This window comes from Haliaeetus leucocephalus, unplaced genomic scaffold (genome assembly GCF_000737465.1).
Source record: "Haliaeetus leucocephalus isolate CR32 unplaced genomic scaffold, Haliaeetus_leucocephalus-4.0 Scaffold373, whole genome shotgun sequence".
NCBI lineage: Eukaryota > Metazoa > Chordata > Aves > Accipitriformes > Accipitridae > Haliaeetus > Haliaeetus leucocephalus.
This window is the reverse complement of record NW_010972809.1, coordinates 9,821,650-9,833,143: the sequence shown is the minus strand read 5'-3', so window position 1 is coordinate 9,833,143 and position 11,494 is coordinate 9,821,650. Positions and strand designations below refer to the sequence as shown.

The 11,494-nt window shown below is 42.7% G+C and overlaps 1 protein-coding gene across 2 annotated transcripts; it reads left to right on the top strand.

The window, feature by feature from the left end:
• The first annotated feature begins 169 nt into the window (after positions 1-169).
• Positions 170-10,305, top strand: LOC104835351 (serpin B6-like). Of its 2 annotated transcripts, none has more exons than XM_010573300.1 (8): positions 170-347; positions 2,434-2,543; positions 2,989-3,165; positions 4,217-4,354; positions 5,452-5,569; positions 5,805-5,947; positions 8,394-8,561; positions 9,488-10,305. In XM_010573300.1, the coding sequence occupies exons 3-8, from the start codon at positions 2,998-3,000 to the stop codon at positions 9,890-9,892; spliced, it is 1,140 nt and encodes a 379-aa protein (XP_010571602.1). In that variant the 5' UTR covers positions 170-347; positions 2,434-2,543; positions 2,989-2,997; the 3' UTR covers positions 9,893-10,305. The 2 variants fall into 2 exon arrangements, with proteins under 2 accessions (XP_010571602.1, XP_010571601.1); XM_010573299.1 differs by having other exon boundaries at positions 170-411.
• The last annotated feature ends 1,189 nt before the right edge of the window (positions 10,306-11,494 follow it).

The window sequence follows — 11,494 nt, the reverse complement described above, 5'->3', positions numbered from 1 at the left end:
ATTAATAATAATAACAACCCCTCACGGACTGCAAGTGTTTTCTATCCGCTCTGCCACAAGAGGGAGGCTGAGGTGAAAACCCACCAGTGTGGCGAGGCGAGGCCTGCGGAGATATTAAGGGGGGGGGAAGGGGGGCCTGTGATGGTTCCCCGCGGCGGTGGCGGACATTTTGTCCCGAGGGGCTGTGGCGGTTCGTCGACAGCCACCGGGGAAACGCAACAGCTGCCGGCTAGCCCCGGGGGCACGGCTGAGGCGAGGGCCGAGCTCCCGCCCTTTCCCTCAGCAGCGCCATATTTCCGGGGAAAGGGGAAGGGCCCCGGCAGGACGGGACCGCGGCGCCCGCTGGGGTGAGTGCGGCGGCCCCGTTGTCCCGGAGATGCCGTTGCCGTTTCCTACGGGAAGCTTGCGCTTGTGGTTTTTGTTGTTTTTAAGAAGTAGAGGCTGCGTGGCGTTGCTTTTGTTATTTTATTGGGGTTTTTTCCCGTGACGTGGTTTGTGCTTCTCGTCCGCTGGAGTCGCAGCGGTGCGCAGGGAACGCTTTTTGTGCGCAGGAGGGACGGGGACGCCCCGGCAATGTTGGGTTTTAGCGTCTTTTTCTGGCGCTAGGTCCAGTGCGGGGGCGGAGGGAGAGTCTTTTCGCCCCGGGGGGGGTGCCCAGCCCGTGGCTTTTTTGTGCCGGAGCCTGCTAGGACGGCGTCCGCTCTGCGGGGCTCCTCTCGGCCCCTGCTGAGGCCCGGGGGCCGCCAGCCGGCGGTGGGGGCCGGTGTCCTCCCCCGCCTGCTCGCCTTTCCCCTCCAGAACGCCCGCGTTGGTTCGGAGGGTGGGCAAAGGGGTGTCCGTGCTGCAGAGGCGGCTTCCTCGGCGGCGATGGACGCCGCCCCGAGCTCCCCCTCCGGCTGGGCTTGAAACGGTCGCCTTGTGACTCCTCTGAGGCAGCTTGACCCGAGGTGGGGAGGCATCCGCGCAGGCGGGGCCCCGACCCGTGTCGCAGTCGTGGTGGGATGTGTCTCCTGGGCTGCAGGCCGGGGGAGAGCTGCGCCCTGCTCTGGACGGGTTCCCCCCTTGGTAAAACCGGTAGCTGGGAGGAGACGCTGCAGGGTGGATCGGCCGTTTAATCTGGATACAGGCTTTCTGTCCATAAAGAGTGCCCTAAAGCGTAGGTGTCTGCCGCTGAGAATATATGCTTCGAATTCATGGTGGTAGGAACACACAGGGTCGGGGCACCCAGAGACCTCCAGGCGAGTGCCTCGCCGCTGACCCGCAGAGCCTGCGGGGAGACCAGGGCGAGGAATGAGTTGCTGCCAGCAAACCTCTGATCACTGAGGGGTTTGCAGGAAACCGTTTACAACTGGCTGACAAACGTGTTTGTATCATATGGGTTTTGTTCCTTAAAGTGCAGTTGTGTATTGTCTCCAAAACTGCTCTGATGAGAGGGGTATCAGTAGTTAATGTTGCTATTCCTGAACTGCAGGGAAAGCGTGGATAACTGTACAGATATAACTCCTAGCCTTGTGTCCCACCTGTTGAAATATTACTTAGTTTGGTTAAATGCACTGATTTTTCAGGTAGGCAATTGGTGTGAGTTGCGTCCTTTTGTCTGTAAATTATTGCCTGCCATGGAAGCCCTGCAGAAACTTTCTAGATAATAACTGCTTGCTGCTGTCATTATTCCTGTGCGTTTTGACCTCCAGGTCAAAAATCGTCACTGCTAGCAATCTGCAGGTATTGGGACAGTAGGAAAATTCTTGTCTTCACCGTAACTAACACAAACTGAAGATGCTAAGTGCCTCCTGCTTACGCTGTAAAGTACATGTAGTTAAATTACTCATTTCAGACAGAATTGGAAGATTGTTTCCATCTAAGCTTGCCTTTTTTTTTAACCCCAGTTATGGGAGAAGAGAAATGGGAGGAAAGTTGCTACTGTTTATAGCAAAGCTACTAGCAAGAAATTTTCTTAGGTGGAAGAATGATGCATGGAGAAACTTGTTCCTTCCACCTATTTGAGGTAATGAATCAGTAGTATGAATTAGGTGTTGGTTTTGTATTTTGTAGCAACACATCAACACTAGGCACTGCCTTAAGGGAAGAACAAAACACAGAAACTTCTACTACCAGCTGATATCTTACCTGTAGTTAACTTAGCATTCTAGTATTTATTGCTTCTTTTATAGGTATGTTGTTTAATCTCAGGTTAGTTAACTACCTACATAGCCGATGTATGTAGAGTATGACAGGCATCAAGTTACACATATCAAAGGGTGCATGTACAGTAAAACCATAAGAAGGTTTTTCTTATTGTGTGTTTCCGTGTTGCAGGCAATAAAATGGAACTGAAATGGACTTTGATTTTTCTTTGTACTACAGCAGGAAATTACAGTAATTTGTCATGCTGACCAAATAACATTTTTTTTCTTTTCTTTTTTAATCTTGTAGGTCAAATCATTCTGCTGACTTCTCCCAGACTGGCTGTTAGGTTTAAAACACAGCGTGCACACGTATAAGTAAGCTGAAGGTAATACTGAAGATATATAGACTTAGAGAAGGTAAGAGTTTATATTCCGCCATTCTGATGCCTAACTCTTTGCTCTGGCTTTCCTATAAAGGCAAGTAATTGTCTTTGTGAAGTCAAAAGAGACTTGTTTTAATAAGTCCTAAACAAAATATTGTTGTATCTGATCATCTCAAAAGATGTAATATTATTTACGCAGTGAAGAGTCTAATGACACCAGTGGGAATTGCTGTCTCTGTTACAGGTATGGGATTGAAATACAAAAGCAAACAATAAATCCCTAAAATAACTGAAGTGCCTAGTATGGAATTTAAGGTGCTTGTTACACCAAATCAGTTTTTCAGTGAGTTGATAATTTTTCAACCTAATTACAGCATTTGCTGCATAGTTTATACTGGGAAACGTACAAGGCAAATAACTTGTGAGCTTGTATTCAAATAAATTTGAGCCATTCTTGTTTTGTGTTTTTATCTCCCAAGCTCTGAACCATGGATAACCTCTGTGCAGCAAATACCACTTTTGCACTCGACCTCCTAAGAAAGTTGTGTGAGAACAGAAGCGGGCGGAATCTATTCTTTTCTCCTTTTAGTATTTCTTCTGCTTTGTCCATGATTTTGCTGGGTTCAAAAGGTAATACCGAAGCCCAAATAGCAAAGGTATGTCTAAATAAATTTAGTGTATTGAATGTGATGGGACCATATGAGCAACAAATCTGCATTATAGTTTGTGACCTGCACTTAAGCTAAACTATTATTGTCATTCTGGTCTTGGAGAGCAGAGGTCTTTGTTTGGTATGTATGTAAGCAGTATCTGTTTTTAATGTTTTTATTAGGGGGAGCTTCCTTTGGTATGAAATTAAGAGGTTTCTGGTTTTTGTTGTGTGTGGGGGGGTTTTGTGGCTTTATTTTTTTGAGACAGAGAGAGCTTCCTTCAGCATGTCATTAAGAGGTACCTGGATTTTTTTTGTAGGTTTGATGAATCTCTAGCTACATAAAATATTTTCTTCCACTTTCTTCTTTGGGCTTAATATCAGATTACACGTGTTTTGAAAGTGTGGCCAGGCACATTAAAAAAAAATATATTAAAAATGTGAACATTGTATGCATGTCGGAATGGTAGCTGCACCTTGGTTTTTTTTTAAACTTGCTCAGGTGGCAAATACTACTTGGTGTATTTTTTACATACACAATTGACAGTATTAATTGCATAATCAGTCACTTTTGTATTACGTTTGCCTCTTTTTCAAAGTGGAAGAGGAGTATAAACACATATTTTGCTTTCATTTAAATCTAAAAAGTTTATCTAATATTGTATTATATTATTGCCATGCTTGGAGATAGTCAAAAGCTGTCTGGGCATAGTCCTGGGCTACCAGATGTAGATGGCCCTGCCTGAGCAAGGAGGTTGTACCAGAGGTCCCTTCCCACCTCAGCCATTCCTTGATCCTCTGATGTTTGGCTTGAGCGAAGGAAACTAAATATTGCTGATTCTTCTGCTCCCTAATTTATTACTTGTACAACATCTGGCTGGGTGCATCGTATGTCACTTGCATGATAAGCTCCAGGTAGAAGGTATGATGAGAAATCTTTTGGCTTCAAGTCACAGTTTTTAAACCCAAAAGTCATTAAAAAAACCACAAAAGTTGTACTGAAGCAAGTGTGTTTAGAGAAGGCATGGACTCTGCTGAGGATGTTTGTCTTTCTGCAGGTGCTTTCTCTGAACAAAGCCAAGGATGCTCACAATGGGTATCAATCGCTTCTCACTGAAATTAACGATCCAAACACCAAATATATACTGAAAACTGCTAACCGACTTTATGGAGAAAAGACATTTGAGTTTCTCTCAGTAAGTAACCATTAAATTTGTGGTGTTTTTCAGTATAATGTACTTGCTACCTGTTTCCTTTGGAGGCCAAAGGCAGGCTTTGGGTTTTACTTCCCAGGTGTTCTAGGCTGAGACATACCAATGCAACAGATTATGTCAGAGCCTGGTATCTGAACTTGGTGGAGAAGCTCCTTTTAGATAACCTGTGATCTGAATGCACAATTGGTGCAGACCACTATAAAATCGACTCTAAATCTTCATGGCTCCATGATCCATTCATATTTTTGGCTGTGAGACAAATGGTCGACATATCTCTCTTCCCTTGATTGTGTGTAAATAGGAGAGAAAAGAATTGTTATTGCTCTTCAGTGTGGGCAATATTTCATAGTTTTTCCGTTATGTAAGTCATCCAGAGATCATTCTGAGAGGAGTGTGTGACTTCTAATATTTTCCTTATAAGAAGATCTAAATAAAGATAATAGGTGTTGTGTTACACATGTGCCTTTAGGTGCTTCCCTAGAAGCAAGATGTAAGGCTTTGTGGTTTTGTTTTTTTCCTCTGGGAGTGATTTACAGTGATTCTTTTTATGAAGAATGATAGTGTTTCATTTGTCTAGCAGATAAAAATTACATGGATTGTATTCTAAAACTTTGCGTCTGTGTAATAAAGATCTAACTATATTAAATCAGAAGGTATGTTTTTTTCCTCTCTAAGAAAGATCAGTTTACCCTCTGAACTAAAAGTTTTCTATTAGTCTGGGAGGTTTGACATTGTAAGCTTCTCTCCACATAAATTTCAAAATCATATGTTCTCTCTCTGAAGCACCCCTCCTGCCCCCCCCCCAAAAACCCCAACCCTAGTCACATCATTTCTCAATTAAGTTATGTAGAACTTTGTAGCACAGTAAACAAGCCATTTAACTTAACATACAGCGGACAATTCCTAGTTCAGATAGGTGGTATAGAACCTAATAGGAACATGTCAGACAAAACTTTAATGGCTTTGTATGAAGCTGGGGGACAAAAGTGGGCAAATTTTCCTCGTGTATTTAAGAATCATCTGTGGCTGAATGAGAGTAAAATACATTGCTGAAAAGCTGTTCTGAATGTCCATGTTAGTCATTTATAGAGTTGAGTCAGAAATTCTACCATGCTGGACTAGAACAGACTGACTTCATACAAGCTTGGGAGGATTCCAGAAAACAAATAAATGGCTGGGTAGAGGAAAGAACTGAAGGTGAGTATTTTGCAAAATGCCATGGTGTATTTAATGGCAGCCATGGCTTGGGTATACAGCTGTTTCAAGATATAATATTGTGAATTAAAAAAACCCAAACATTGAGCTCTTGCTCTGTTTGGTACATAATTCTCTTGTCTATTGTATATTAATTACAGAGTAGATACTATATTAGATAAGTTTGACATGTATCTAATTATTAAAAAATGTGGGTTTTTTTCTATGTATCATAAAGGTAAAATTCAGAACCTGTTGGCAGAGGGGATTCTCAATTCACTGACCAGACTTGTGTTGGTGAATGCCATCTATTTCAAAGGCAGCTGGGAAAAGCAGTTCAACAAAGAGAGAACAGCAGAAATGCCATTTCAGATTAATGAGGTATGATGTGCTAAAATGCTGACAATACACTGTTACTCTGAAGTACTCTGAAATTAATACATTTAACTCTGAAGAAAAAAAAAATCAATCAAGCACAAGGTCACCCTGGGTAGGCTGTATGAAATTCCTTGTACCCCCTCCCTTTAATATGAACACTCTCTTTGTTTAGTTTCTGTTAAGTTTCATATGATTACTAGAAACTTTAATATAACAATTAAGTATTTCTTTCATTCTGTCTCTTTTTTCCTTTTATCCTTCTTGTTTGAGAGAGGTAGCCCTCTACATAGTTACAGAACTTAGAACTGAAGAAAACTGAGAGAAGCTGTCAGGCTATTTGAGTGTTGTGAACAATTTCGCAGAAGTCAGTGAACTTGATTATTTCAGCATAAAACTGGTGTGGATAAGAAAAGAAATTTTCCTTTGGGTTGTAGAGCACTTATACATGTACAGAAACTTCTGAATATAGGTCTTCTTCAGTCAGTGCTTTTTTTTAGTGCATTTCTACTACTGAACTGATCCAAAATAAATTAAAAAAAAAAAAACCCAAACAACCCTGCTTTGAAGATCTCCATGCTATACTTTCTTGCTTTTAGAAGTAGATCAGTGCTCTTGAAGACTTGGCTACTATAATTAGCAGGCCATGGCTGCCCCTCAGAATCACCTCAAACTCTGGGTGTGCCTCTGCATGTCATTAACAAGAACTGGTAACATGACTTCCTTAACTCACTTGCTTAAAACAAACACTAGGCAAAATTGAAGCCCTCATGCCTGACTTCCCCAGTGATGTTATGTATCTAAGAAACTTCTAATACCCCTCTTCAAATAGGGAATGTTACTGCTCACCCCTTACTACCTACTGTAGCACTTCAGAAACCACTGGACTGACTTGGTTCCTGACACCTTGCCCTCTCTCTGTTGAAATGTGTTGAAAAAGCTAACAGGCTATCCAGATACACTATTCAGTTTTCTTTTCCTTGGACCAGCGCAAACCTAGGACCAGATTTTAAGATGCAACACCAACAGCATGCAGTGCAGATGAATAATCTGCCTTTTGGTTTGTGATGGAATATTGTGTAGTGCTGCCACATGAGGAAGGCTTGGCATTGGTCTGCTACAGAGATGTCTCAGAAAACCCAAGCTTACAGATTTGCATAGGATTCTTTCCCTCCTGAGGAGGCAAATTCAGTGATATTTCTGTGTTGGGTACTGTGCTATGGTGAGCTCATGGCCTAAATCTTAATGTTCCTGAAATAAGGCCCGCCTAGCTCTGAGATTACCTTTTTCTTTGTAAATATAGAGTATATTATATATCTTTTTAATATTAGAGTCTTGGGGATCCAGATAACTATTGGAGAAAGTTGTAAGATGTAAGGTGGGGGAATGCTGCCTTGGCTCGCCCAAGGAACTCAGATAGGCAAACAACTGCAAATCTCTTCGCTTGTAAAACTAAAGGGATTAAGTTTGTATTGTCATCCTACTAATGACTAGCCACTGATGAGCTGCAGAAGTGTGTGAGTAGGCTCAAATGAGGAATTGGAAATCCCAGGTGTAACCTGAAGTTTTAAGCTAGTTATGTTACAATCTGTCCAGTAGCAAAGAGTTGCTTTAACATCCCAGGAGTCTTTCCAGCATCCTGTGACACTATTTCTGTGACTCTTGCACTTCCTATGACTCGCTGGATGATTTTCACATGCTGCGTGGCCTTTTCTTTGCTTATCCGTCCTTTTCACGTGTCATTGCTGCTGCAAAATAGTTTCTGCTGTGTTTGCTGTGGACATTGTTTTGATGGGCTTTACTTTAAAAACAAAAACCTACTTGCATTGTTATCTCATGAATGTAAGGGAGAAAGCAATGAAACTTTCTTAAATGAAAAGGGGGAAAATAATGATGTAAACAATAGTAACTGATGCTCCATGTGAAAATGGAAGGAGATAGAGAATTAAATTGAGAAGACACATCTCTCCCCTCCTCACTGTCCATGTGACTTTTAAGAATTCAAAATAGCGCTCTCGCTTTCTTGGCATTTGTAGTATAATTTTAAAATATTTTAATTCCTCTTTGTTACAGCATTTGGAGCCACATGGACTAAAAATGCAAGTACCTACATTGAAATTACTATGTATTCATTTAAAGCGAGGAACACAAGCCCTGTTTCTCAGCAGCTCTGTTTAGTGCTTGTTATTAGTTTATAAGTGAGCAAATGTGTATCCTTGCCTCTCTGCCTTAAAGGAAACTTAACAGACATTTCCACACTAGTAATTAAAATTAAATCTCAGGGATACTTACTTCTTACCTCTTGCTTTATGAAAGACAGTGGTGGGGGTGTACTCTGTGGTGTGTTTAGTTCTCTAGTAAAACTCTAAAAAGCCCTAACTGGATGCCTGCTTTGCATTTTCAGACTAGCATACTAGCTCAGTACTAACTATTGACATATCTTTATTTTTAGAAAGAGACCAAACCTGTGCAGATGATGTTCAAGAAGGATAGATTTAACATGACCTATATTGGGGACTTCCAGACCAAAATCCTTGAGCTCCCTTACGTTGGTAACGAACTCAGCATGATCATCCTGCTCCCCGATGCAATCCAGGATGGATCCACTGGCTTGGAAAGCGTAAGTTGTTGAGCTAAATGCAAAGATGGTCTGTATCCTTCCAGGGAAGAAAGTTTTGATATTGCATATAGACCTACAGTTCAGTTCCAAAGCTGTTATGTCATTGGTACTCAGCACTAGCTGAAATGTCCCTCACCTCCCTGCCCCCAAAGTGATTGACATGCCTTGTATCACCACTGGTCAAGCTGTGTGCTGCCCCCTTAGCCTGAGGCTCCAGAAGGAGGCCTGACCCCCTCCTCGGGAGCAGAGGTTAGCTGTGATTATGGTGAAGGCACAGTATGGTGAGCATCATACATGGTGAGAAGGGATCTGGGGGAGCTCTTTAGGAAGTCGTGTAGCTTGTCCCATCCATCTTCTGTTCTGAACAGCTGGCAGATTCTCTGGCCCACCACCTGGAAAGGGCGCACAGGAAAGTGTACGATCTCTTCTGGAGGCATGATACAAGTTTTAGCTATTTCATTCTCTGGACAAGGAATTTATTAACAAGGTTTTTTAACACTGACTGCAAAGTGCCTTGTGAGCAGACTTTTTCATCAGTCTGTAAACCTGAAGGAGGATGCTTTGGTTAAGAGACAGAAGAAGTGGTTTCAGTTTCTTTGGGACCTTGTCATCAGTTCTTTTGTGCCTTTGCTTCCCATATGTAAAAAAAACCCCACCCAATCTAACATGTTTTATAAAAGTAAACTGTATGTGGAAGGGACTGATCCTTATTCTATCTACCAAAAAGCATATGGGACTGATCTTAGCTGGGGCTGTAGTCCCTAGTGAGAAGTGTAACTTGCACTTTTGGCTTGAGAAACTCTAAACCCTGGAAAAAAAGATGCGTGTTATGCACGATGTAAACAAACACAGGAATCACTACTTTTGGCTGTGTAAAACTGATTCTTTTCTAATTTTAATGATGTAAATTTGGGGTTTTTCTTCAGCTGGAAAGAGAACTTACGTATGAGAAGCTGATAGATTGGATCAATCCTGAAATGATGGACTGTACGGAGGTGAGGGTGTCTTTACCCAGATTTAAACTGGAAGAAGATTATGATCTGAAACCCCTTCTGAGCAGCATGGGAATGCCCGATGCGTTTGATTTAGGGAAGGCAGACTTCTCGGGAATCTCAGCTGGCAATGAGCTGGTGCTCTCTGAAGTGGTTCACAAGTCTTTTGTGGAAGTCAATGAAGAAGGCACTGAAGCGGCAGCTGCCACAGCAGGAGTGATGATGATGCGCTGTGCAATGATCGTTCCAGAATTCACTGCTGATCATCCCTTCCTCTTCTTCATCCGGCACAACAAAACTTCCAGCATTTTGTTCTGTGGCAGATTTTGCTCCCCCTAAAAAGGAGATGCCTTGCCGGAAGAGCTGCCATTACGTGCTAACTTTCTTTAGAATAGGGCTACTCTTTTTGCATCAGTGTCTTTCAGCTGTGCCTGAATCCACTTCTGTGGTCTTCATCTCAGGCTTGGATAGAATAACAGAGCTACTTAGACATACACAGCAACTGCTATTTAAAACGGCTCTTGCCCTGTGCACCTGAGTGCAGATGTCTCCAACTTCTTCCTGACACAAGAAACGTCCCTCTTGCTCAGTGAATGCTTCGTCTGTTCTTGCAGTTCCCATTGCAACTTCTCTTTTTGTGCCTAGCAGGCAGTGGTGAGTCAGGCAGTGACATCCAAGGAAGGGAATAAATTAATTTTGTTTCTGACAAGGCTGGAGCACATCTTTAGCTCCCCTCCACCTTTTTCCTCCCATCCCCAGTCTTCCCCCCCTCGCTTCCCTCCAGACTCATCCATTTAATGTTTTGATACATTCCCCAGAGATGAAAGGAGTCTTTGGCAGTCTGTTCCAAGTGTTGCTAAGCATCCTGACTAGACAGATTCTTTTGTTTTTTGTAATAACTGGACAAGCACTTGGGCAAGAATGGAAATAAAAGTATGTCTTTGTACCAGATGCCCTTATAGGGTATTCAGGGGCTGAGGATCATTGTTTTGTCACCACAGGACACCTGGGTTTATTACCTATCACCTAGTTCTAGTCCTTTAACAAAGAACGTAATGAAAAAGTATATGGTGCCTATGCAATATTGAATGACAAAGCTTTATTTTTTTGCTATTGTTATGTATTTTTCTTATTCATAGTCTCTTAAACATTTTATTTTAACTGAATAATACCAAAGACATACCTTTCCTAATGCAGTTGTTTGGTTTGCTGTTTCTGTTCCTGAAATAAAAGAACTAAAATGCTGTGGTACCCTGTCTTTTTTTCCAACCATAAATTATGCATTTCATCTCTAGCATGAAGAAAACAATTATTTATTGATAAAGTACAAGCTTCTACGTAGCTTGGTTGGCGTTCATTGTTAAACATGGGATTTTTGGAATACTGCCAACCTGAGGTGCTTATTTGGGTTGCCATTGCATTGGGGGTGGCCTTGCAAGGACTTGCAGCGAAGGGGTCCCAAGCCAAGGTTTCTGGGCAGGACTGTGGTGCTGTCTCTGCTTATGCACAGCTCCAAATCAAGGCTCGGTGGTCATCATCCACATGCTGCTAGATTGCCCTGTGCTTAATTTAGTGCAAAGTAACTCAGCTGTCTGGGGTGAAGACAAGAAAAAGCATTATTTGAAGGGGGGGGGGGAACAACCACTGCACTCCAGTTAAAGGGCTGGTGCTCAGCACCCCAAGCCCGGAGATGCACTAGGGGAGGGGTGTGTTCCTGGTGGATGGGGAAAAAACAGCGGGTTGAATCAAGGAGAACCCTCCATGCCTTAACAAAGCAAAGGTAGCTGTGACCTAAAAGTTGAGCATAGGCAGAGCAGCGCGATGGGAAGGCAGAGAAGTGCTACCCTGGGCGGCCCCGGTGCGCTTGTCCCACGGGGCAAAAAAAACCCCAAACCACCCAACCCTGGGCTTTGGGGGGTTTGGTTTTTAATGGCTCTCCCG

What these genes read in the sequence shown, in the direction of transcription:
- LOC104835351 (XM_010573300.1), top strand. Translation starts at nt 2,998, where the DNA reads ATGGATAACCTCTGTGCAGCAAATACCACTTTTGCACTCGACCTCCTA. An exon ending in GGTAGAGGAAAGAACTGAAG is followed by an intron (nt 5,570 to 5,804) that starts GTGAGTATTTTG and finishes TGTATCATAAAG; the next exon opens with GTAAAATTCAGAACCTGTTG. An exon ending in TGCCATTTCAGATTAATGAG is followed by an intron (nt 5,948 to 8,393) that starts GTATGATGTGCT and finishes CTTTATTTTTAG; the next exon opens with AAAGAGACCAAACCTGTGCA.